Genomic DNA, 25,423 nt, shown 5'->3' with positions numbered 1-25,423 from the left:
CTTAGGACCGACTCCAAAGCGACCATCCAACATTGGCTGACGGCTATGGCATGGCTTGGCATCCCTAATCAGATCATAAACGGAGGGGGGCGGGGCCTGTCGGTCGCCAGGACAACGGCAAACAGTTGTTGGGGGGTGACAACGGCAAACAGTTGTTGGGGGGTGACAACGGCAAACAGTTGTGGGGTGACCCCGACAGTGCGGGCAGGGTCAGGAAGGGGCGGGGAGAGAGGTCGGGGATGTCTGGGGGGCAGGACAGGGTGTAGAGAGAGGCTGGAGGCATCAAGGGGACCGGGGGTGTCTGGGTGTGGGGCACAAGGGGGGACAGGGGGCTGTGAGGTTGGGGGGGGGAGCTGATGGGGGGGTGGGCACAGGGGGGCTGCATTTGTGGCATTTCGGGGTTCTGGTGTTTGTCCCCGCTTCGGGGTGGCAGCTGGAGCCAGAGCTGTGTGTCCCAGCAGTGCTGGGGTTGTGGGGTGGACCCCCAGCTCCGTCCCCAGTGGAGCAGGGAGACGAGGGAGCTGTTTGGCGCCTCGCAGAGTCACCCTCAGGGTGACTCTCGCTCCCGTCACCCTCAGGTTGCTGTGTGACAGCGCTGCAAGGAGCCTCGCCTTGTGGGGACACGGCCCCCCAGCCAGGGGCAGGTTCCTGCTGTCCCCTGGCCTGTCAGGCTAGGGACGAGGGCACATCAGGGCCTCGCATGTGGCACACCGGGCGCTGGCATGAGGCTCGGCAGGCCGGTGAATGCTGTGTTGGGGACGACCGGCTCGGGCAGGCAGAGGCAGGCAGGTAGGAGCCTTCTCCTGCTCCCACGGGGCTGGGGATGTGGGGAGCAGGCTCAGCCAGGGCTTTCCTCACAGGGCAGGCAGCGCCCATCAACGCCCGCCGCCACCGCCCCTCGGTTGACTGCGAGCAGTTGAAGAGGGCCCGGCTGCACGTGAAGAAGGCCATCAAGGTGAGGGGCCTGATTTCACATCCCCGCAGGCCGTTCACCTGCATTTATGGCTCCCAACTGAGCTCTCGGGTCCCTCCCCAGGAGAAGAAGATCTTCGTGGTGCAGGGACCCTACCCTGTGATCCGCAGCCTGCTGCGGGCCCGCGGCTGGGTGGAGAAGCTGCTCCCCCAAGAGAGGAGGGTAGGCGGCCAGCCGGAGCAGCACAACGGCAATCAGGAGAAGCAGCTGGAGGAGGAGGAGGAAGAGGAGAGAGGTGATGGTGTCGGGGAGGGAGAGGCTGTGCTAGATCCACAGCCTTCCCTGGGGACCTCGGAACCCCTGTGCTCCCCATGGCTACCTGTTGAGAAGGAGGAGCAGGAGGAGGAGGAACAGCAGAATGAGGATCCTGATGGCTTCCACAACCTCACGGTTAGCTGAGAGGGCTAGGGCTGAGCTCTGCCTGGGACACCCAGGCTGAGGGCACAGCCAGGGACAACGTGTATCACCCTGGTCCTCCCATCCCACAGTCCCGCCTGGTGCAGAACCAGGTGCCATACTTCATCTGGACCAACCGCTGCAGCACCTTGGACTGCCAGCAGCTGCACAGGGACCAGGTGATGAACCACTACGCCCAGGTGACTGCCTTCACCACCAAGGTGGGAGCCTGAAGCCCTTGGAGGGGGGTCGGAGTTGACACACAATGGGGTAGGGGATGTCCAGCAGGGCTGTCACCCTTCTCTGAACAGAACGGGCTGTGCCTCAACCTGCGAAACCTGCCCTGGGTTGACCAAGCCGACCCTGAGACCTTCTTCCCTCGGTGCTACCGGCTGGGGGATGTGGATGATTGGGAATCCTTCCTCGGTGAGCTCAGGGCTGGCATGACCGCCAAGGCCATTGCCCTTCTGCCCCCCCCTGCCCTCCCAGTGCCCCACCGTGTCCTGCTTGGGACCAGGCAGGGACAATCCTTCTCCTTGCAGAGGATTTCCACCTCACAGCTGCTCGCAGCCTGCTCCAAATGGCCCTGGAGAGGGCTGAGGATGTGGTGGTGGGGACTGAGCAACCCCAGAAACCTGTCGAGGGAGCAAGTAAGCACATAGAGCCCTGCCCATCCCTCTGCACCCAAAGCCACCCATCCCAGGGGCAGCCTCTGTCCCTCACCCCATGCCATCCTCAGCAGGGCCAAGGACCCCCCTGCACCCCGAGCTGCTCGAGGAGGCCCTGCAGATCTGCGAGCAGCACCTGGGCAGCCTGGTGCACGAGGACATCGACACGGACCCCGCGCTGCCGTATGTGACGAGCGCCAACTGGGACCGCTTCCTGCGGGAATACTACCGCATAGCGCAGTGAGTGCTGAGCGTGACCGCGGGGACACCACAGTGGGACCAGCGCTGAGCCCCCCCATGTCTCTCTGACAGCGAGGGGGCCGAGCTGGCAGTGACAGGGGCACAGCGAGAGCGGTGCCAAGCCCTGCTGCAGCGCCTGGCCGAGCAGCTGCCCCAGGTGGCCATGGAGGGTGACCACAACATCTGGATCCTCAAACCTGGTGCCAAATCCCGAGGCAGAGGTAAGGCCAGGGGAAACGTGGGGGTTGGCACAGGCTCCCTGCCCAGGAAGGGTCCCAAGCTCACCGCATCCCCCAGGAATTGTCTGCATGGCGCGGCTGGAGGAGGTGCTGCAGCTGGTGGGGAACAGAGACCGCAGGTCGGGGCTGGCAGACTGGGTGGTGCAGAAGTATGTGGAGCGGCCGCTGCTCATCTTCGGCACCAAATTCGACCTCCGGCAATGGTTCCTGGTGACTGACTGGAACCCGCTGACTGTCTGGTTCTACCAAGAGAGCTACGTGCGCTTCTGCTCCCACCCCTTCTCCCTGCGCCAGCTGGACCCGTGAGTGCCCCCCACCCCAGAACCCTCCAGCCCAGCACCCCGGGCACCCCACTGACCCATCCCTGCCCTCTCCGTCCCAGCGCCCGGCACCTCTGCAACGTCTCCATCCAGAAGCAGTACAAGCTGGCACGGGGCTGGCACCCGCAGCTGCCCCGTGACCGGATCTGGTCCAGCCAGCAGCTCCAGGCATACCTGGCGCAAATAGGGCGCGCGGATGCTTGGCATCAGGTGATGGTGCCTGGCATGAAGGCAGCCGTGCTGGCCGCCCTGCACAGCACCCAGGACCTGGTGGAGCCCCACAAGGGCAGCTTCGAGCTCTACGGGGCCGACTTTATCTTCGGGGAGGATTGCCAGCCCTGGCTGCTGGAGATCAACGCCAGCCCCACCATGGCCCCCTCCTCAGCGGTGACCAGACGTCTGTGCGCCAACGTCCAGCGGGACACGCTGCGCGTGGTCATCGACCACAGGAATGACCCCAGCTGCTCCACTGGTGCCTTTGAGCTCATCTGCAAGGAGGTGGGCTGGGGCTCCGTGGGGCAGACGGCCCCCAGGCACCCCAAACCCTGTGCTCTCCATTCTCTCCTCCCGCAGGCGGCTGTGCCCATGCCTTCATACAAGGGGCTGAAGCTGATGGTGAAAGGCAGCGCCCTGAGGAAGCCCCATTTGGAACAGCAGCACTCCGGGGACAAGCCCCCCATCCCTGCATCCAGTGCCCCCCAGCGCCTTGTGTCCCTCAGGCCCAGGGGCAGAGCCACCCAGGTGCCCAAGCCAGAAGTGCCGCGGGGGAACCTGGCTGTTGGGGGGCAAAGGAACCACCCCCGCCACCCCAGCTCTGCCACCCCAGCACAACCACAGCTCCCAGGCTACCGTGCCAAGAGCCAGGGGCTGCCGGAGCTTAGCCACCCGCCGAGGCAGCCCCAGCCGACTCTGCCCCAGCTCAATGCCCGTCCCCTGCCCAGGGTGCCTGTCCCACCGCCCAGGGGTGCCCCCAACCACCTTGGGGGACCCACGGGCTTGCCCCCCTCCTCCCGTCCTTCTAGGGTAGTGAAGCTCCCTGAGCTGGCACCCAGGTCCAAGAACCCACGGGCCTGCCTGTTGGAGCTGAGCCCGGAGCTGAGCCCCATGGTGGGGAGGCAAAGGGTGGCTCCCAGGGGGCTGCAGAAGAACCGTGACGCGGGAGGACAACCCGGAGGGCACAGCACACTGCCTGCCCTCCCTGGGGCAACGCAGCGGCACCCGGCTCCCCTTCACCCCAGCTGGGCTCCACAGCTATGTGCGAGCATCTAGCCCACTCCCCATAGGGGCTGCAAAACACGGTTTTAAGAGGAAGTCTGGCTCTGTCTGTGTGTGGAGTGGGTGTATGGACTGGGGGGGCTGGGGACAGGAACCAGGGCTGCCACAGCAGCTCCTCGGCTCGGGGCAGAGCGGGCAGGAAAAGATGCCTCTATTCTTGCCTGCCTGCGGTTGTACAGCGGTGGCAACACCGCTGCCTGGCACTGGGAACCAGGTCAGGCACGGGGCCGGCACAAGCGATGCCGTGGGGAGGAGGCATCCCAGGCATCCCACGTGTGCTGAGAAAAGAAAAGTGCACCGAGCCACCCATGGCAAGTGGGGATTTAATGAGGTGGCAGAGGGGAGTGGGGTAAGGGTCCCCCTGTGGGTGCTAGGGCTCCGGCAGCCCCAAGCAGCGCAGGGTGTGCAGGAAAGGGGGGGGTGGGGGGGCACAGAGCGGGCCCTGAGGCAGCTCAAGCCGCTGCAGGTGGAGGTGGAGCGGGAGGCGGTGGAGCTGCTGTGGGGAGAGACCCAGCCGCGCCATCAGCTCCTCGTCCAGCACCTGTGAGGAGGAGGGCAGCTCAGTGGGGTCCCTGGGGGCTGCATTGAGTCCCCCGCCCCGGCCACCTACCTGTGTGCGGGCTGGGGCGGCCTCGGGGGGCAGGAGGAAGGACACCCCCAGCACCCTGCCCACGCGGGACGAGTGCTTGTGGTCACCCAGGGCCGGGCACAGCAGCAGCGTCAGGTGCACCGGGAGCTGCTCTGGGAATGCTGGGGAATCATAGAATCTCCAGGTTGGAAAAGACCCATTGGATCATCGAGTCCAACCATTCCTATCAATCACTAAACCATGTCCCTCAGCACCTCATCCACCCATCCCTTAAACACCTCCAGGGAAGGTGACTCAACCACTTCCCTGGGCAGCCTCTGCCACTGCCCAATGACCCTTTTCCATGAAATATTTTTTCCTAATGTTCAGCCTAAACCTCCCCTGGCGGAGTTTGAGGCCATTCCTTCTCGTCCTGTCCCCTGTTGTGGGTAGCTAGGGCCCGGCGGTCGGAAGATCTCGCGATGTACGGGAAGGTAGGACCCCCTCCCGGGTAGCCAATTGCGTATTAGTTCATGATGTAAGCAGACGGAAGTGACGTCGTAAGCCCAGGCTATATAAGGCTGTGTTACGTATCAATAAACGCCATTTGCCGTCCACCACATTGGTGTCTGTGAGCTTATGGACCGAGTGACCTGGGTTTGGTCACCGTGTCGTTCCTGAACCAGGTCGCCACGCCTCCGGAGGCAACGCCCCCCGAAGGCAACAAGTGGTACCGAAACCCGGGAGCCGGGAAGGAGCTCCGGGAATCGGGAAGTCGCTTGGAATCGGGTGAACGACGGCCGGTGCGGCTGGACCAGCCCGGCGGGGAGGACGCTCCCGGACCCGCAAGGAAGATGGAAGCCCTTGTGAAGGTCGTATCGCTATTATATGAGACAGATTGTAAGCCTAAAGATTTTATTCTCGCCATTGCGAGGCTTTTAGAGCTTGGGGTCATTGACCAGCCGGTGGATATTCTCCACCCTGAGGTGCGGGATGAATGCACCAAAGCGTTAGCCGAGGAGGCGATGTTCTCGGGTTGTGCAAAAAGCCTTAAGTCGTGGGGGAAAGTTGTACAGGCCTTGCAGGAGGCCATGCAGGAGCAGGAGACCTGGGGGGCGGCAAGGGACTGTTTGTCGGCCACCCCGGGATTGGGGGTCGGGGCGGCCACGCGGACTCTGCACCCCCCACGTGGTGATGATTATGCAGAATCTAAATGTTTGCGAGAGGGTGATACGTCCCCTCAATCCTCAAACCCCGGCCCGCTCACAGAGGGACAGAAACGAGCGGAATCCTTCTGGGGCGGGTTGGCCGAGGAGGCCAGGGGCGCCGCTGGAAAAGCGGAGCCCGAGGAAATCTCGGAAAGGCCGCCACCTTATGCGCCCCAAGATGGCGCCGAGCGGGAAAGGGAAAGGCGGGGTGAGAACGCTCGCGGCGGGAACAAGGAGGTAGCGCTGGAATTGAATAGCGCGTGCAAGCGTGAGGGGGAGGAGAACATAAAAGAGAAGGGTGGTGCCCGCGAGGGGCGGAGAGCCAGTCAGCGTCCGTCTGCTCCGAGCAGCAGGCGGGGCGAGCCGGGGGGAGGGAGCGGCCCCGCCCGCAAGGGAGGTGGGCGGGGCCGGGGCCCAACAAAAAGAGATCGGGGCCCGGAAGTGGCCGGTCAGTCGAGTTCTGACTCCGGCTCGGACACTAGTCCGGGCGGGTGGGTCACAACCGACTCGAGCTCAGAGGAGGAGGAAGTGGGGGTGCATAGAGTTAAAAACCGACACATCCCCACTCGAATTAAAGAAGAGCCGAGAGGGGGACAAATCCTTCTCACGGATTGGAGAAAAATAACGATAGCATGTGCCGATTGGGCCCCATCAGCCACACTAGCATTCCCGGTCCGGATCACAGACGGGGGACAGAGGGTCCACTCACCAATAAACCCTAAGGACATACAAGCAATTGTTAAAGCAATTGCAGATAAAGGACTTAATTCTGCCATGGTCTCCACCCTCATAGACAGCGTTTTCGGTGGAGATGACATGCTGCCCTTTGATATAAAACAAGCTTGTAGATTAATATTCGACGGGGCAGGGATGATTGTGTTCAAACAAGAATGGGAGGACAACTGCGTGAAGCAGCTGGCCCAAGTAGCTGGGGCAGATCACCCACTGCACGGCTCCAGCCTGCAGCGGCTCATGGGAACAGACCCTACAATGATCACCCCTCAGGCGCAAGCTCAGGGCCTGCGGGCCCATGAAGTCATGGCAACTACCCGTGCGGCCAGAGAAGCCATTCGCACAGCTTCTAGAGTTATCGCCAAGCCATCACCATGGTCCATGATAAAACAAAGTGAGAGTTTCACACAATTTGTGGACCGTCTCCAGGCAGCGGTCGACTCTTCGAGCCTGCCTGCGGAAGCAAAAGGCCCGGTGGTAGCAGAATGCTTGCGTCAGCAGTGCAACTCGGCAACCAAAGAAATTCTGCGGTCATTGCCGGTGGGGTCGAGTATCGCAGACATGATCAAGCATGTCGCGAAGGAAGAGCATCTAGCCCCAATCCAGATGGCCGTTAGCACTGCAATAGCCAACGTGATGGCATGCTCTAAATGTGGCCAGGTGGGTCACGTTGTAACAAACTGCCCTCGGTTTAATGACTTGCCAACAGCATTCCCCCTGCGCTGGAATCGACCCAGAGGACCGTGTTGGGTCTGTGGGAAGCAAGGGCACTTTGCCAAGGAATGCAGATTTAAAACTCAGGCAAACAGGAGGGGGAGAGGGCACCTGGGCCGCGCACGGCCCTTTCCCACTTGGGACACCAGGCAGCCCAACTTGACAACCCCGAATGGGGCGAAGCGCCCCCGAACCTGCAGCCCCCCCCGAGAAGCAACCAACTTTATGATCCAACCAGCGGTCCAGTCGAACCTGCCCTTATCTCAGGGACAGCAAGGACAACCTTCTGGGGGCGAAACCCCAGGGTGGCCCTGGCAGTGAAGAAGAAAATTCAACCAATGGGTCCTGTCCAAACGTTGTTGCCCATGAACTCTATGATACCAGAAGGACAACCTTGTGCTGTCCTTGATATTAAGGACTGTTTTTTCTCGATATCTCTACATGAGGCAGATAAGGAGCGGTTTGCTTTTTCTGTCGTGTTCCCGAATAGCCAACGCCCCAACTTGCGCTTTCAGTGGAAAGTGCTGCCTCAGGGAATGATCAACTCGCCTACTATTTGCCAAATTACGGTGGATCGAGTGTTAGCACCGGTCCAGTGCAGTGACCCGACCGTGACAATCATTCAGTACATGGACGATATTCTGATCGCTGCACCATCAGAAAGTCAGGTGGATCAGCTAGTGTCGACAGTCTCAGAAACTCTAAAAATAAACGGGTTCGAGATTGCGAGCGCGAAAATTAAGAGAGGGCCATGTGTCAGTTTTTTGGGAGTGGGGATCACAAGTTCTTATGTGACCCCCTCCCAAATAAAAATCTGTCGACGCATCAAAACACTCCATGATATGCAACAGCTAGTGGGGTCTTTGCAATGGCTCCGTAATATCGTCCTGATCCCTCCTGAAACCATGGCCCCTCTGCATGATCTTCTAAAAGGAAAGCATCCATGGGAGCAAAAAACACTGACGACGGAAGCAATGAACTCTCTCGACTTCATCGAACAACAGGTATCGTCAAGCACACTTGCCAGACGGAACCCGAATTTACCACTTGACCTGTATGTACATTTCACGGAAGGAGGGGGAGTAGGGGCACTAGCCCAGGGCCCCCCTGAAAAAGCTCAACCTATACAATGGATAGTCCTAGGAAAACCGTCACGTGCATTCTCTCCAGGAATCGAGTGCCTTGGTAACCTCATCATGAAAGGCAGAAAACTCGCCCTAACACACCTAGGCATCGAACCTGCCAGGATATACCTACCCTTCCGCAAACAGCTCCCAACGCAATCAGTAGCAATGTCAGAGTATCTGGCCATAGCCCTGGTCGGATTTGGTGGAGAAGTCCGGTATGCTACAAAGCCCCCCTGGACTCAGATGCTGGCAATTGTCGACATCGACCTTCCACGGAAAATCATGGACCGACCCCAACAAGGACCAACGATCTTCACAGACGCATCCTCAGTGACCTCAACTGCAGCAGCAGTATGGCAATCGGATGAAGAATGGCACTGCATTAAAATGACCGATAGTGCGCTTTCAGTCCAGCAACTAGAAGTGATGGCCGTAGTACTAGCGTGCGGACTGTTCCCAATGGAACACCTCAACATAGAGACTGACTCGATGTTCGTGGCCAAGCTTTGCTTAGCCATGTCGGGGCCTGGCGTGTCAACATCCACAGCAGCTTTAGTGTTAGAAGAAGCACCTTTTTCCCGAAAAGGTACCATATCGGTCATCCACGTCAATAGCCATAACCCAATCAAAGGGTTCTTCCAAACTGGTAATGACAAAGCAGACGCCGCAGCGAAAGGACTGTGGACGCTAAGAGATGCCCGTCAGCTGCATGAGTCTCTCCATATTGGAGCTAAAGCGCTAGCAAAGAGGTGCGGGATTTCAGTTACTGATGCGAAACACATAGTAGCCACGTGTCCCCACTGTCAGAAAGCACCATTGTGGTCCAGTGGAGTCAACCCCAGAGGCCTTAAGGCCTCCGAGGTGTGGCAGACGGATTTCAGTTGCTGAAGCCTCGAGCGTGGCTAGCAGTAACTGTAGACACATATAGCGGAGTCATTGTAGCTACACAACACCTTAGGACCGACTCCAAAGCGACCATCCAACATTGGCTGACGGCTATGGCATGGCTTGGCATCCCTAATCAGATCATAAACGGAGGGGGGCGGGGCCTGTCGGTCGCCAGGACAACGGCAAACAGTTGTTGGGGGGTGACAACGGCAAACAGTTGTTGGGGGGTGACAACGGCAAACAGTTGTGGGGTGACCCCGACAGTGCGGGCAGGGTCAGGAAGGGGCGGGGAGAGAGGTCGGGGATGTCTGGGGGGCAGGACAGGGTGTAGAGAGAGGCTGGAGGCATCAAGGGGACCGGGGGTGTCTGGGTGTGGGGCACAAGGGGGGACAGGGGGCTGTGAGGTTGGGGGGGGGAGCTGATGGGGGGGTGGGCACAGGGGGGCTGCATTTGTGGCATTTCGGGGTTCTGGTGTTTGTCCCCGCTTCGGGGTGGCAGCTGGAGCCAGAGCTGTGTGTCCCAGCAGTGCTGGGGTTGTGGGGTGGACCCCCAGCTCCGTCCCCAGTGGAGCAGGGAGACGAGGGAGCTGTTTGGCGCCTCGCAGAGTCACCCTCAGGGTGACTCTCGCTCCCGTCACCCTCAGGTTGCTGTGTGACAGCGCTGCAAGGAGCCTCGCCTTGTGGGGACACGGCCCCCCAGCCAGGGGCAGGTTCCTGCTGTCCCCTGGCCTGTCAGGCTAGGGACGAGGGCACATCAGGGCCTCGCATGTGGCACACCGGGCGCTGGCATGAGGCTCGGCAGGCCGGTGAATGCTGTGTTGGGGACGACCGGCTCGGGCAGGCAGAGGCAGGCAGGTAGGAGCCTTCTCCTGCTCCCACGGGGCTGGGGATGTGGGGAGCAGGCTCAGCCAGGGCTGTCCTCACAGGGCAGGCAGCGCCCATCAACGCCCGCCGCCACCGCCCCTCGGTTGACTGCGAGCAGTTGAAGAGGGCCCGGCTGCACGTGAAGAAGGCCATCAAGGTGAGGGGCCTGATTTCACATCCCCGCAGGCCGTTCACCTGCATTTATGGCTCCGAACTGAGCTCTCGGGTCCCTCCCCAGGAGAAGAAGATCTTCGTGGTGCAGGGACCCTACCCTGTGATCCGCAGCCTGCTGCGGGCCCGCGGCTGGGTGGAGAAGCTGCTCCCCCAAGAGAGGAGGGTAGGCGGCCAGCCGGAGCAGCACAACGGCAATCAGGAGAAGCAGCTGGAGGAGGAGGAGGAAGAGGAGAGAGGTGATGGTGTCGGGGAGGGAGAGGCTGTGCTAGATCCACAGCCTTCCCTGGGGACCTCGGAACCCCTGTGCTCCCCATGGCTACCTGTTGAGAAGGAGGAGCAGGAGGAGGAGGAACAGCAGGATGAGGATCCTGATGGCTTCCACAACCTCACGGTTAGCTGAGAGGGCTAGGGCTGAGCTCTGCCTGGGACACCCAGGCTGAGGGCACAGCCAGGGACAACGTGTATCACCCTGGTCCTCCCATCCCACAGTCCCGCCTGGTGCAGAACCAGGTGCCATACTTCATCTGGACCAACCGCTGCAGCACCTTGGACTGCCAGCAGCTGCACAGGGACCAGGTGATGAACCACTACGCCCGGGTGACTGCCTTCACCACCAAGGTGGGAGCCTGAAGCCCTTGGAGGGGGGTCGGAGTTGACACACAATGGGGTAGGGGATGTCCAGCAGGGCTGTCACCCTTCTCTGAACAGAACGGGCTGTGCCTCAACCTGCGAAACCTGCCCTGGGTTGACCAAGCCGACCCTGAGACCTTCTTCCCTCGGTGCTACCGGCTGGGGGATGTGGATGATTGGGAATCCTTCCTCGGTGAGCTCAGGGCTGGCATGACCGCCAAGGCCATTGCCCTTCTGCCCCCCCCCGCCCTCCCAGTGCCCCACCGTGTCCTGCTTGGGACCAGGCAGGGACAATCCTTCTCCTTGCAGAGGATTTCCACCTCACAGCTGCTCGCAGCCTGCTCCAAATGGCCCTGGAGAGGGCTGAGGATGTGGTGGTGGGGACCGAGCAACCCCAGAAACCTGTCGAGGGAGCAAGTAAGCACATAGAGCCCTGCCCATCCCTCTGCACCCAAAGCCACCCATCCCAGGGGCAGCCTCTGTCCCTCACCCCATGCCATCCTCAGCAGGGCCAAGGACCCCCCTGCACCCCGAGCTGCTCGAGGAGGCCCTGCAGATCTGCGAGCAGCACCTGGGCAGCCTGGTGCACGAGGACATCGACACGGACCCCCCGCTGCCGTATGTGACGAGCGCCAACTGGGACCGCTTCCTGCGGGAATACTACCGCATAGCGCAGTGAGTGCTGAGCGTGACCGCGGGGACACCACAGTGGGACCAGCGCTGAGCCCCCCCATGTCTCTCTGACAGCGAGGGGGCCGAGCTGGCAGTGACAGGGGCACAGCGAGAGCGGTGCCAAGCCCTGCTGCAGCGCCTGGCCGAGCAGCTGCCCCAGGTGGCCATGGAGGGTGACCACAACATCTGGATCCTCAAACCTGGTGCCAAATCCCGAGGCAGAGGTAAGGCCAGGGGAAACGTGGGGGTTGGCACAGGCTCCCTGCCCAGGAAGGGTCCCAAGCTCACCGCATCCCCCAGGAATTGTCTGCATGGCGCGGCTGGAGGAGGTGCTGCAGCTGGTGGGGAACAGAGACCGCAGGTCGGGGCTGGCAGACTGGGTGGTGCAGAAGTATGTGGAGCGGCCGCTGCTCATCTTCGGCACCAAATTCGACCTCCGGCAATGGTTCCTGGTGACTGACTGGAACCCGCTGACTGTCTGGTTCTACCAAGAGAGCTACGTGCGCTTCTGCTCCCACCCCTTCTCCCTGCGCCAGCTGGACCCGTGAGTGCCCCCCACCCCAGAACCCTCCAGCCCAGCACCCCGGGCACCCCACTGACCCATCCCTGCCCTCTCCGTCCCAGCGCCCGGCACCTCTGCAACGTCTCCATCCAGAAGCAGTACAAGCTGGCACGGGGCTGGCACCCGCAGCTGCCCCGTGACCGGATCTGGTCCAGCCAGCAGCTCCAGGCATACCTGGCGCAAATAGGGCGCGCAGATGCTTGGCATCAGGTGATGGTGCCTGGCATGAAGGCAGCCGTGCTGGCCGCCCTGCACAGCACCCAGGACCTGGTGGAGCCCCACAAGGGCAGCTTCGAGCTCTACGGGGCCGACTTTATCTTCGGGGAGGATTGCCAGCCCTGGCTGCTGGAGATCAACGCCAGCCCCACCATGGCCCCCTCCTCAGCGGTGACCAGACGTCTGTGCGCCAACGTCCAGCGGGACACGCTGCGTGTGGTCATCGACCACAGGAATGACCCCAGCTGCTCCACTGGTGCCTTTGAGCTCATCTGCAAGGAGGTGGGCTGGGGCTCCGTGGGGCAGGCGGCCCCCAGGCACCCCAAACCCTGTGCTCTCCATTCTCTCCTCCCGCAGGCGGCTGTGCCCATGCCTTCATACAAGGGGCTGAAGCTGATGGTGAAAGGCAGCGCCCTGAGGAAGCCCCATTTGGAACAGGAGCACTCCGGGGACAAGCCCCCCATCCCTGCATCCAGTGCCCCCCAGCGCCTTGTGTCCCTCAGGCCCAGGGGCAGAGCCACCCAGGTGCCCAAGCCAGAAGTGCCGCGGGGGAACCTGGCTGTTGGGGGGCAAAGGAACCACCCCCGCCACCCCAGCTCTGCCACCCCAGCACAACCACAGCTCCCAGGCTACCGTGCCAAGAGCCAGGGGCTGCCGGAGCTTAGCCACCCGCCGAGGCAGCCCCAGCCGACTCTGCCCCAGCTCAATGCCCGTCCCCTGCCCAGGGTGCCTGTCCCACCGCCCAGGGGTGCCCCCAACCACCTTGGGGGACCCACGGGCTTGCCCCCCTCCTCCCGTCCTTCTAGGGTAGTGAAGCTCCCTGAGCTGGCACCCAGGTCCAAGAACCCACGGGCCTGCCTGTTGGAGCTGAGCCCGGAGCTGAGCCCCATGGTGGGGAGGCAAAGGGTGGCTCCCAGGGGGCTGCAGAAGAACCGTGACGCGGGAGGACAACCCGGAGGGCACAGCACACTGCCTGCCCTCCCTGGGGCAACGCAGCGGCACCCGGCTCCCCTTCACCCCAGCTGGGCTCCACAGCTATGTGCGAGCATCTAGCCCACTCCCCATAGGGGCTGCAAAACACGGTTTTAAGAGGAAGTCTGGCTCTGTCTGTGTGTGGAGTGGGTGTATGGACTGGGGGGGCTGGGGACAGGAACCAGGGCTGCCACAGCAGCTCCTCGGCTCGGGGCAGAGCGGGCAGGAAAAGATGCCTCTATTCTTGCCTGCCTGCGGTTGTACAGCGGTGGCAACACCGCTGCCTGGCACTGGGAACCAGGTCAGGCACGGGGCCGGCACAAGCGATGCCGTGGGGAGGAGGCATCCCAGGCATCCCACGTGTGCTGAGAAAAGAAAAGTGCACCGAGCCACCCATGGCAAGTGGGGATTTAATGAGGTGGCAGAGGGGAGTGGGGTAAGGGTCCCCCTGTGGGTGCTAGGGCTCCGGCAGCCCCAAGCAGCGCAGGGTGTGCAGGAAAGGGGGGGGTGGGGGGGCACAGAGCGGGCCCTGAGGCAGCTCAAGCCGCTGCAGGTGGAGGTGGAGCGGGAGGCGGTGGAGCTGCTGTGGGGAGAGACCCAGCCGCGCCATCAGCTCCTCGTCCAGCACCTGTGAGGAGGAGGGCAGCTCAGTGGGGTCCCTGGGGGCTGCATTGAGTCCCCCGCCCCGGCCACCTACCTGTGTGCGGGCTGGGGCGGCCTCGGGGGGCAGGAGGAAGGACACCCCCAGCACCCTGCCCACGCGGGACGAGTGCTTGTGGTCACCCAGGGCCGGGCACAGCAGCAGCGTCAGGTGCACCGGGAGCTGCTCTGGGAATGCTGGGGAATCATAGAATCTCCAGGTTGGAAAAGACCCATTGGATCATCGAGTCCAACCATTCCTATCAATCACTAAACCATGTCCCTCAGCACCTCATCCACCCATCCCTTAAACACCTCCAGGGAAGGTGACTCAACCACTTCCCTGGGCAGCCTCTGCCACTGCCCAATGACCCTTTTCCATGAAATATTTTTTCCTAATGTTCAGCCTAAACCTCCCCTGGCGGAGTTTGAGGCCATTCCTTCTCGTCCTGTCCCCTGTTGTGGGTAGCTAGGGCCCGGCGGTCGGAAGATCTCGCGATGTACGGGAAGGTAGGACCCCCTCCCGGGTAGCCAATTGCGTATTAGTTCATGATGTAAGCAGACGGAAGTGACGTCGTAAGCCCAGGCTATATAAGGCTGTGTTACGTATCAATAAACGCCATTTGCCGTCCACCACATTGGTGTCTGTGAGCTTATGGACCGAGTGACCTGGGTTTGGTCACCGTGTCGTTCCTGAACCAGGTCGCCACGCCTCCGGAGGCAACGCCCCCCGAAGGCAACAAGTGGTGCCGAAACCCGGGAGCCGGGAAGGAGCTCCGGGAATCGGGAAGTCGCTTGGAATCGGGTGAACGACGGCCGGTGCGGCTGGACCAGCCCGGCGGGGAGGACGCTCCCGGACCCGCAAGGAAGATGGAAGCCCTTGTGAAGGTCGTATCGCTATTATATGAGACAGATTGTAAGCCTAAAGATTTTATTCTCGCCATTGCGAGGCTTTTAGAGCTTGGGGTCATTGACCAGCCGGTGGATATTCTCCACCCTGAGGTGCGGGATGAATGCACCAAAGCGTTAGCCGAGGAGGCGATGTTCTCGGGTTGTGCAAAAAGCCTTAAGTCGTGGGGGAAAGTTGTACAGGCCTTGCAGGAGGCCATGCAGGAGCAGGAGACCTGGGGGGCGGCAAGGGACTGTTTGTCGGCCACCCCGGGATTGGGGGTCGGGGCGGCCACGCGGACTCTGCACCCCCCACGTGGTGATGATTATGCAGAATCTAAATGTTTGCGAGAGGGTGATACGTCCCCTCAATCCTCAAACCCCGGCCCGCTCACAGAGGGACAGAAACGAGCGGAATCCTTCTGGGGCGGGTTGGCCGAGGAGGCCAGGGGCGCCGCTGGAAAAGCGGAGCCCGAGGAAATCTCGGAAAGGCCGCCACCTTATGCGCCCCAAGATGGCGCCGAGCGGGAAAGGGAAAGGCGGGGTGAGAACGCTCGCGGCGGGAACAAGGAGGTAGCGCTGGAATTGAATAGCGCGTGCAAGCGTGAGGGGGAGGAGAACATAAAAGAGAAGGGTGGTGCCCGCGAGGGGCGGAGAGCCAGTCAGCGTCCGTCTGCTCCGAGCAGCAGGCGGGGCGAGCCGGGGGGAGGGAGCGGCCCCGCCCGCAAGGGAGGTGGGCGGGGCCGGGGCCCAACAAAAAGAGATCGGGGCCCGGAAGTGGCCGGTCAGTCGAGTTCTGACTCCGGCTCGGACACTAGTCCGGGCGGGTGGGTCACAACCGACTCGAGCTCAGAGGAGGAGGAAGTGGGGGTGCATAGAGTTAAAAACCGACACATCCCCACTCGAATTAAAGAAGAGCCGAGAGGGGGACAAATCCTTCTCACGGATTGGAGAAAAATAACGATAGCATGTGCCGATTGGGCCCCATCAGCCACACTAGCATTCCCGGTCCGGATCACAGACGGGGGACAGAGGGTCCACTCACCAATAAACCCTAAGGACATACAAGCAATTGTTAAAGCAATTGCAGATAAAGGACTTAATTCTGCCATGGTCTCCACCCTCATAGACAGCGTTTTCGGTGGAGATGACATGCTGCCCTTTGATATAAAACAAGCTTGTAGATTAATATTCGACGGGGCAGGGATGATTGTGTTCAAACAAGAATGGGAGGACAACTGCGTGAAGCAGCTGGCCCAAGTAGCTGGGGCAGATCACCCACTGCACGGCTCCAGCCTGCAGCGGCTCATGGGAACAGACCCTACAATGATCACCCCTCAGGCGCAAGCTCAGGGCCTGCGGGCCCATGAAGTCATGGCAACTACCCGTGCGGCCAGAGAAGCCATTCGCACAGCTTCTAGAGTTATCGCCAAGCCATCACCATGGTCCATGATAAAACAAAGTGAAAGTGAGAGTTTCACACAATTTGTGGACCGTCTCCAGGCAGCGGTCGACTCTTCGAGCCTGCCTGCGGAAGCAAAAGGCCCGGTGGTAGCAGAATGCTTGCGTCAGCAGTGCAACTCGGCAACCAAAGAAATTCTGCGGTCATTGCCGGTGGGGTCGAGTATCGCAGACATGATCAAGCATGTCGCGAAGGAAGAGCATCTAGCCCCAATCCAGATGGCCGTTAGCACTGCAATAGCCAACGTGATGGCATGCTCTAAATGTGGCCAGGTGGGTCACGTTGTAACAAACTGCCCTCGGTTTAATGACTTGCCAACAGCATTCCCCCTGCGCTGGAATCGACCCAGAGGACCGTGTTGGGTCTGCGGGAAGCAAGGGCACTTTGCCAAGGAATGCAGATTTAAAACTCAGGCAAACAGGAGGGGGAGAGGGCACCTGGGCCGCGCACGGCCCTTTCCCACTTGGGACACCAGGCAGCCCAACTTGACAACCCCGAATGGGGCGAAGCGCCCCCGAACCTGCAGCCCCCCCCGAGAAGCAACCAACTTTATGATCCAACCAGCGGTCCAGTCGAACCTGCCCTTATCTCAGGGACAGCAAGGACAACCTTCTGGGGGCGAAACCCCAGGGTGGCCCTGGCAGTGAAGAAGAAAATTCAACCAATGGGTCCTGTCCAAACGTTGTTGCCCATGAACTCTATGATACCAGAAGGACAACCTTGTGCTGTCCTTGATATTAAGGACTGTTTTTTCTCGATATCTCTACATGAGGCAGATAAGGAGCGGTTTGCTTTTTCTGTCGTGTTCCCGAATAGCCAACGCCCCAACTTGCGCTTTCAGTGGAAAGTGCTGCCTCAGGGAATGATCAACTCGCCTACTATTTGCCAAATTACGGTGGATCGAGCGTTAGCACCGGTCCAGTGCAGTGACCCGACCGTGACAATCATTCAATACATGGACGATATTCTGATCGCTGCACCATCAGAAAGTCAGGTGGATCAGCTAGTGTCGACAGTCTCAGAAACTCTAAAAATAAACGGGTTCGAGATTGCGAGCGCGAAAATTAAGAGAGGGCCATGTGTCAGTTTTTTGGGAGTGGGGATCACAAGTTCTTATGTGACCCCCCCCCAAATAAAAATCTGTCGACGCATCAAAACACTCCATGATATGCAACAGCTAGTGGGGTCTTTGCAATGGCTCCGTAATATCGTCCTGATCCCTCCTGAAACCATGGCCCCTCTGCATGATCTTCTAAAAGGAAAGCATCCATGGGAGCAAAAAACACTGACGACGGAAGCAATGAACTCTCTCGACTTCATCGAACAACAGGTATCGTCAAGCACACTTGCCAGACGGAACCCGAATTTACCACTTGACCTGTATGTACATTTCACGGAAGGAGGGGGAGTAGGGGCACTAGCCCAGGGCCCCCCTGAAAAAGCTCAACCTATACAATGGATAGTCCTAGGAAAACCGTCACGTGCATTCTCTCCAGGAATCGAGTGCCTTGGTAACCTCATCATGAAAGGCAGAAAACTCGCCCTAAGACACCTAGGCATCGAACCTGCCAGGATATACCTACCCTTCCGCAAACAGCTCCCAACGCAATCAGTAGCAATGTCAGAGTATCTGGCCATAGCCCTGGTCGGATTTGGTGGAGAAGTCCGGTATGCTACAAAGCCCCCCTGGACTCAGATGCTGGCAATTGTCGACATCGACCTTCCACGGAAAATCATGGACCGACCCCAACAAGGACCAACGATCTTCACAGACGCATCCTCAGTGACCTCAACTGCAGCAGCAGTATGGCAATCGGATGAAGAATGGCACTGCATTAAAATGACCGATAGTGCGCTTTCAGTCCAGCAACTAGAAGTGATGGCCGTAGTACTAGCGTGCGGACTGTTCCCAATGGAACACCTCAACATAGTGACTGACTCGATGTTCGTGGCCAAGCTTTGCTTAGCCATGTCGGGGCCTGGCGTGTCAACATCCACAGCAGCTTTAGTGTTAGAAGAAGCACCTTTTTCCCGAAAAGGTACCATATCGGTCATCCACGTCAATAGCCATAACCCAATCAAAGGGTTCTTCCAAACTGGTAATGACAAAGCAGACGCCGCAGCGAAAGGACTGTGGACGCTAAGAGATGCCCGTCAGCTGCATGAGTCTCTCCATATTGGAGCTAAAGCGCTAGCAAAGAGGTGCGGGATTTCAGTTACTGACGCGAAACACATAGTAGCCACGTGTCCCCACTGTCAGAAAGCACCATTGTGGTCCAGGGGAGTCAACCCCAGAGGCCTTAAGGCCTCCGAGGTGTGGCAGACGGATTTCAGTTGCTGAAGCCTCGAGCGTGGCTAGCAGTAACTGTAGACACATATAGCGGAGTCATTGTAGCTACACAACACCTTAGGACCGACTCCAAAGCGACCATCCAACATTGGCTGACGGCTATGGCATGGCTTGGCATCCCTAATCAGATCAAAACGGACAATGGTCCGAACTTTGTCTCCAAATCAGTCCAGGCATTTGCTTGGAAGTGGGGTATCACCTTAATACACGGCATCCCGTATAATAGCACAGGACAAGCCATAGTCGAACGAGCAAATCAAACGCTGAAATCTAAATTAGAAGTATTAGCAAAAACGGAAGGTTTTGTCAATGCCATTCCCCCGGGAAACCAAGCACGCCTGCTAGCGACTGCTCTGCTAGCACTAAATCAGTTCCCCCGGGGGGAAGAGGTGAATAGCCCAACCCAAAAACATTGGGCCACCCGAGCGTTAGAGGAAGGCCCGTTGGTCACAATTAGAAATGAGCTGGGAGAATGGGAACAAGGGTGGAGGCTAGTCCTGACAGGGCGAGGGTATGCTGCTATCAAGAAAGATGGTAAAATTAAGTGGTGTCCGCTTAAGTCTATTAAACCGGACTTACACGATAAAGCTAACGAAAACTGTGAGTTTCTGTCCACAGGATCAGATTATCAGATGTCCTTGTAACCCGTACGCCCCAGTGACAGGAGAAGACGACAAGTCGACAAGCATCCTGTCCGCACCTGGGAGTTCCGCACCGGCGGAATCCAAACAACAGCGACGTAGCCTCTATGGGAAGGGGCTGCTATCTGTTTGTGTAATTTTGATTTTAGAACTGATTGTAATAATCATATTGGTATTGGTCTTTAGACCCTGTGTATTGAGTAAGCTTGCGTCGTTTGTTAAGAGCTGGCCAGCGAAGGTTAATTTTATGTTTGTAGAATACCAGCAGCTGCTTTAAGAAGGTATTGGGTTAGCGCTACACCCAGTTACATTTAAGTTACCATGGGCCCAAGTGTGCAAAGTGTTACTATGGAACTGCTGTTTACACGTTTAGACTTTATATTTTAAATTCAGACTTTTGATGTTATATTTGAGACTTGTTAAGATTTTATATTTGCTAAGATTTTATACTTTATAATTTTTTGGCTATTTCGTTAAGCATAGGGAGGGGGGAAATGAAGCATAGGGAGGGGGGAAATGTGGGTAGCTAGGGCCCGGCGGTCGGAAGATCTCGCGATGTACGGGAAGGTAGGACCCCCTCCCGGGTAGCCAATTGCGTATTCGTTCATGATGTAAGCAGACGGAAGTGACGTCGTAAGCCCAGGCTATATAAGGCTGTGTTACGTATCAATAAACGCCATTTGCCGTCCACCACATTGGTGTCTGTGAGCTTATGGACCGAGTGACCTGGGTTTGGTCACCGTGTCGTTCCTGAACCAGGTCGCCACGCCTCCGGAGGCAACACCCCCCGAAGGCAACACCCTGTCACTTGGGAGAAGAGACCAGCTCCCTCCTCTCCACACCCTCCTTTCAGGTAGTTAGAGAGAGCAATGAGGTCTCCCCTCAGCCTTCTCTTCTCCAGGCTAAACACCCCCAGCTCTCTCAGCCGTTCCTCATAAGGCCTGTTCTCTAGCCCCCTCACCAGCTTCATCGCTCTTCTCTGGACTCGCTCCAGACAATGGGCGACACGGCGGGGAGCTGGGACTGTGCTGGCAGCAGGGGAACACGGCGGGTGTTGGCGGACACTCACCTGTCTTGGGCTGGAGCTGGAGGAGGGAACAGCCCCCCGCGGCACCCAGCACCCGGTAACGTGTCAGGGTGTTCTTCACCTCCTTCCTGGCCAGGCTGCGGCGCCCCGGGGCTGGCACTGGCACCACCTGTGGGGAACAGCCCTCAGCACCCCCAAAGCCACCCCCCTGCGCCCCCAGCCCCTTGTACCCTCTTACCGTGGCGGTATCACCCTCCTGCTGCCAGCGCAGCCCGGCACGGATCTCTCCCTCTGCCTCTGCCGGGACCCCCACGGTGACAGCGCTGCGGCGAGGGTAGGAGTCAGGAGGGGACAGCCCCCCCGCCCCAAGAGCACAGCGGGGTCTCCTGGGGACTCACCAGTATGTGGTGGGGTACTGGCCTCTCCGTCGGGCTTGGCTGAAGAACTGCTGGAGCTGCTCCGTGGTGCGGTGGCAGCTGGACAGGAGGACAAGGCCAGAACACTCCCTGCAGGACGCAGAAGCTTTGAACCTTGCTGGGGGGAACTGGCACCCCTTGACCCCCACCCTGAGACCTCCAAACCATACCTGGTGGGAGCCTTCACCACGTGGAGCTCGGCAGGGAGGCCCAGGCGTCGTCTCAGCGCTGGCAGCAGCGCCACAAGGCTCAGCTCCCCCGAACGCCCTGGGATGGGGGTGTCAGTGCTCGCTGGGACCTCCCCCCCACCCCAGACACCCCCTCAGCGCCCTGTCCCTCACTCACCCAGGACGGGCAGGCCGGGGGGCTTGCTCAGCGACAGCAGGGCTCCTAACGAGGGGACCTCTCATCAGGATGCAGCCACCCCAGCGGCATCCACCCAGCTCCCCCGGCCCCAGTACCTTCCCGGTGCACCACGGACGCCTCCAGCACCCCCAGCGTCTCCTCGGGGCCTGGCGGCCGCCCCCACCTGCAGAGAAGGGAATGGGCAGGGACCTGCGTGGCACCCCCAAAGCCACCGACACCCCCACCCTGGGTGTCCCCACATGTGCGCCCCCACAGCTGACCCACACGCCTGCCCTGCCCCTCCACCTGTGTCCCTGTCCCCCCGACCTGTGCCCCCACACTTGCCCATGCACCCCCACAGATCCCCACTGCCACCTATAACCTCTCTGCCCCACATGTCCCCACTGCCACCCCCCTCTGCCCCAAGCGTGTCCCCAGTCCCACCCATGCCCCCTGCCCCACACATCCCCTCTCCCACCCTTCTTCTGCCCCACATCTCCCCATTCCCCCCCTTTGCCCCCATCTCCCCACTCCCCCCTCTTTGCCCCCCATCTCCCCATTCCCCCTCTTTGCCCCCCATCTCTCCATTCCCCCCTTTGCCCCCATCTCCCCATTCCCCCCTCTTTGCCCCCCATCTCCTCATTCCCCCCCTTTGCCCCCATCTCCACACTCCCCCCCTTTGCCCCCCATCTCCCACTCCCCCCCCTTTGCCCCCCAATCTCCCACTCCCCCCTCTTTGCCCCCATCTCCCCACCCCCCTCTTTGCCCCCCATCTCCCCACTCCCCCCCTTTGCCCCCATCTCCCCATTCCCCTCTTTGCCCCCCATCTCCCCATTCCCCCCCTTTGCCCCCATCTCCCCATCCCCCCCTTTGTCCATCTCCTCATTCCCCCCCTTTGCCCATCTCCCCCACATCTCCCATTCCCCCCTTTGCCCCCATCTCCCATTCCCCCTTTACCCCATCTCCCATTCCCCCCCTTTGGCCCCCCATCTCCCCATTCCCCCCTTTGCCCCCCATCTCCCCATTCCCCCTTTACCCCATCTCCCCATTCCCCCCCTTTGCCCCCATCTCCCATTCCCCCCTTTGCCCATCTCCCCATTCCCCCTCTTTGTCCCCATCTCCCCATTCCCCCTCTTTGCCCCCCATCTCCCCATTCCCCCCTTTGTCCCCCATCTCCCCATTCCCCTCTTTGCCCCCCATCTCTCCATTCCCCCCCTTTGCCCCCCATCTCCCCATTCCCCCTCTTTGCCCCCCATCTCCTCATTCCCCCCCTTTGCCCCCATCTCCCCACTCCCCCCCTTTGCCCCCCATCTCCCCACTCCCCCCTCTTTGCCCCCCATCTCCCCACTCCCCCCTTTGCCCCCATCTCCCCACTCCCCCCCTTTGCCCCCATCTCCCCATTCCCCCTCTTTGCCCCCCATCTCTCCATTCCCCCCTTTGCCCCCATCTCCCCATTCCCCCCTCTTTGCCCCCATCTCCCACTCCCCCCCTTTGCCCCCCATCTCCCCACTCCCCCCTCTTTGCCCCCATCTCCCCACTCCCCCCCCTTTGCCCCCATCTCCCCATCCCCACTTTGTCCATCTCCTCATTCCCCCCCCTTTGCCCATCTCCCCACATCTCCCCATTCCCCCCTTTGCCCCCCATCTCCCCATTCCCCCCCTTTGCCCCCCATCTCCCCACTCCCCCCCTTTGCCCCCATCTCCCATTCCCCCTCTTTGCCCCCCATCTCCCACTCCCCCCCTTTGCCCATCTCCCCATTCCCCCCTTTGCCCCATCTCCCCACTCCCCCTTTGCCCCCCATCTCTCCATTCCCCCCCTTTGCCCCCATCTCCCCATTCCCCCCTCTTTGCCCCCCATCTCCTCATTCCCCCCCTTTGCCCCCATCTCCCCACTCCCCCCCTTTGCCCCCCATCTCCCCACTCCCCCCCTTTGCCCCCCATCTCCCCACTCCCCCCTCTTTGCCCCCATCTCCCCACTCCCCCCCTTTGCCCCCATCTCCCCATTCCCCCTCTTTGCCCCCCATCTCCCCACTCCCCCCCTTTGCCCCATCTCCCCATTCCCCCTCTTTGCCCCCATCTCCCCATTCCCCCCTTTGCCCCCATCTCCCCATCCCCCCCTTTGTCCATCTCCTCATTCCCCCCCTTTGCCCATCTCCCCCACATCTCCCCATTCCCCCCTTTACCCCCATCTCCCCATTCCCCCCTTTACCCCATCTCCCCATTCCCCCCCTTTGCCCCCCATCTCCCCATTCCCCCTTTGCCCCCATCTCCCCATTCCCCCCTTTACCCCATCTCCCCATTCCCCCCCTTTGCCCCCCATCTCCCATTCCCCCTTTGCCCCCATCTCCCCATTCCCCCCTTTACCCATCTCCCATTCCCCCCTTTGCCCCCCATCTCCCCAGTCCCCCCCTTTGCCCATCTCCCCATTCCCCCCCTTTGTCCCCCATCTCCCCATTCCCCCTCTTTGCCCCCATCTCCCCAGTCCCCCCTTTGCCCCCATCTCCCCATTCCCCCCTTTGCCCCCCATCTCCCATTCCCCCCCTCTCTGTCCCCATCTCCCCATTCCCCCCCCCATCTCCCCACCCCTCCCTCTGCCCCCACTGACCCCCGGGCGCGCGCCCCCTGCCCTGCGCGCCCCAGCACGCGCGCGGCGGCGCCCCCGCCCGCCATGGCTGCGTTCGCGCCTGCGCGGAGGCGGCGCCGAGGCGAGCCTCCCGGCCGCGGCCATAGAGCTTTGAGCCTCCGGCTGCGCAGAGCGGCGACTCCCCCTAGGCGTTCGCAGGCGGCGGCCATAGATAAGCGAAAGTGCGGACAGAGCGTCCCGCTAGCAGGTGGGGCGCGGCGCGCCGGGCCGGCGGGGAGGGGTCCCGGGGGTGTCACCGGTGGGGGTGCCCGGGGGGCTGTCCCGGGGGCGGTCGGTCACGGGAAGGGGGTCCCAGGGCTGTCGGTCACGGGAAGGGGGTCCCGGGGCTGTCAGTCACGGGAAAGGGGTCCTGGGGCTGTCACCGGTGGGCGGTCGGTCACGAGAAGGGGGTCCTGGGGCTGTCACCGGTGGGCGGTCGGCCATGTGAAGGGGGTCCCGGGACTGTCAGTCTCGGGAAGGGGGTCCTGGGGCTGTCACCGGTGGGCTGTCGGTCACGGGAAGGGGATCCCCGGGGGCTGTCGGTCACGGGAAGGGGTCCTGCGGCTGTCACGGAGGGGCGGTCGGTCACGGAAAGGGGCTCCCGGGGCTGTCGGTTACAGGAAGGGAGTCCTGGGGCTGTCACCGAGGGGCGGTCGGTCATGGGAAGGGGCTCCCAGGGCTGTCACCGGGGTACGGAGGCCCGGGGTGGCCCTCGCGGGGCGGGGCAGGGGCCGCTCCCCCCTCACGCTGTGCCTGCCCAGGATAGCGCCATGGCCTCCCGCGGGGGTCCCCGCGCCGCTGGCACCGACGGCAGCGACTTCCAGCACCGGGAGCGCGTGGCCTCGCACTACCAGATGAGGTGGGTCTCCCGGCGCCTCTTGGGGGCGGCTGCATCCCCCCTAGAGGGCCCTGACGACATCCCTCTCTCTCTCTCTCCTCAGTGTGACCCTCAAGTCAGAGGTCAAGAAGCTGATCTACACGCATGTGGTCATCTGGCTGCTGCTGCTGGCCCAGATGTGCGTGGGCCACCTCAAGCTGCTGCCCCATGACCAGGTGGCCATGCCCTACCAGTGGGAGTACCCCTACCTGCTCAGCATCCTGCCCTCCCTCCTGGGCCTCCTCTCCTTCCCCCGCAACAACATCAGCTACCTGGTGCTCTCCATGATCAGCACCGGCCTCTTCTCCGTGGCTCCTCTCATCTACGGGGCCATGGAGATGTTTCCCATGGCACAGCAGCTCTACCGTCACGGCAAAGCTTACCGCTTCATCTTCGGCTTCTCGGCCGTCTCCGTCATGTACCTGGTGGTGGTGGTGGCCGCTCAGGTGCACGGCTGGCAGCTCTACTACAGCAAGAAACTGCTGGACTCCTGGTTCACCAGCACGCAGGAGAAGAAGAAGAAGTGAGCAAGGAGGGATGAGCTCCGGGAGGGCTGGAGCTCCGCGCCGGGGGATCCCCGGGGGGACCAACCTGCGTGTCCGAGCCGCGCCGGGGCTCCGTGTTCTCATTGCCGGGGGGGGGGGCGGAGCGGGGGGTGCGGGTGCCCCCTTTTTTCCTCCACTTGTGGAAATAAAGCGCCCTCCCGGCTCCCACGCGTG

At 61.0% G+C, this 25,423-nt stretch overlaps 4 protein-coding genes across 5 annotated transcripts; 3 read left to right on the top strand and 1 right to left on the bottom strand.

The window, feature by feature from the left end:
• Nucleotides 1-448: 448 nt before the first annotated feature.
• On the top strand, nucleotides 449-4,141 carry LOC138725233 (tubulin monoglycylase TTLL3-like). Its single transcript, XM_069865937.1, has 11 exons — nucleotides 449-789; nucleotides 861-955; nucleotides 1,037-1,363; nucleotides 1,462-1,590; nucleotides 1,681-1,795; nucleotides 1,912-2,019; nucleotides 2,109-2,277; nucleotides 2,350-2,498; nucleotides 2,575-2,818; nucleotides 2,899-3,334; nucleotides 3,410-4,141. The coding sequence occupies exons 1-11, from the start codon at nucleotides 723-725 to the stop codon at nucleotides 4,103-4,105; spliced, it is 2,535 nt and encodes an 844-aa protein (XP_069722038.1). The 5' UTR covers nucleotides 449-722; the 3' UTR covers nucleotides 4,106-4,141.
• A 5,721-nt stretch (nucleotides 4,142-9,862) lies between these two features.
• On the top strand, nucleotides 9,863-13,554 carry LOC138725422 (tubulin monoglycylase TTLL3-like). The gene is made up of 11 exons (XM_069866339.1): nucleotides 9,863-10,202; nucleotides 10,274-10,368; nucleotides 10,450-10,776; nucleotides 10,875-11,003; nucleotides 11,094-11,208; nucleotides 11,325-11,432; nucleotides 11,522-11,690; nucleotides 11,763-11,911; nucleotides 11,988-12,231; nucleotides 12,312-12,747; nucleotides 12,823-13,554. Exons 1-11 carry the CDS (start codon nucleotides 10,136-10,138, stop codon nucleotides 13,516-13,518), a joined length of 2,535 nt encoding a protein of 844 aa, XP_069722440.1. The 5' UTR covers nucleotides 9,863-10,135; the 3' UTR covers nucleotides 13,519-13,554.
• Nucleotides 13,555-13,814: 260 nt separating this feature from the next.
• On the bottom strand, nucleotides 13,815-24,264 carry RPUSD3 (RNA pseudouridine synthase D3). Of its 2 annotated transcripts, XM_069866341.1 has the most exons (9): nucleotides 23,810-24,264; nucleotides 21,322-21,389; nucleotides 21,206-21,250; nucleotides 21,031-21,127; nucleotides 20,843-20,950; nucleotides 20,683-20,767; nucleotides 20,487-20,613; nucleotides 14,135-14,274; nucleotides 13,816-14,065 (listed from the first exon to the last, which is right to left on the bottom strand). In XM_069866341.1, the coding sequence occupies exons 1-9, from the start codon at nucleotides 23,995-23,997 to the stop codon at nucleotides 13,895-13,897; spliced, it is 1,029 nt and encodes a 342-aa protein (XP_069722442.1). In that variant the 5' UTR covers nucleotides 23,998-24,264; the 3' UTR covers nucleotides 13,816-13,894. The 2 variants fall into 2 exon arrangements, with proteins under 2 accessions (XP_069722443.1, XP_069722442.1); XM_069866342.1 differs by lacking the exon at nucleotides 20,683-20,767 and having other exon boundaries at nucleotides 13,815-14,065; nucleotides 23,810-23,968.
• Nucleotides 23,942-25,350, top strand: JAGN1 (jagunal homolog 1). Its single transcript, XM_069866343.1, has 3 exons — nucleotides 23,942-24,035; nucleotides 24,589-24,686; nucleotides 24,769-25,350. Exons 2-3 carry the CDS (start codon nucleotides 24,598-24,600, stop codon nucleotides 25,229-25,231), a joined length of 552 nt encoding a protein of 183 aa, XP_069722444.1. The 5' UTR covers nucleotides 23,942-24,035; nucleotides 24,589-24,597; the 3' UTR covers nucleotides 25,232-25,350.
• The last annotated feature ends 73 nt before the right edge of the window (nucleotides 25,351-25,423 follow it).

The sequence above is a fragment of the Phaenicophaeus curvirostris genome, chromosome 11, assembly GCF_032191515.1.
Source record: "Phaenicophaeus curvirostris isolate KB17595 chromosome 11, BPBGC_Pcur_1.0, whole genome shotgun sequence".
Classification (NCBI taxonomy): domain Eukaryota; kingdom Metazoa; phylum Chordata; class Aves; order Cuculiformes; family Cuculidae; genus Phaenicophaeus; species Phaenicophaeus curvirostris.
Note: the sequence above shows the minus strand (reverse complement) of the source record. Positions and strands in the feature narration are given on the sequence as shown.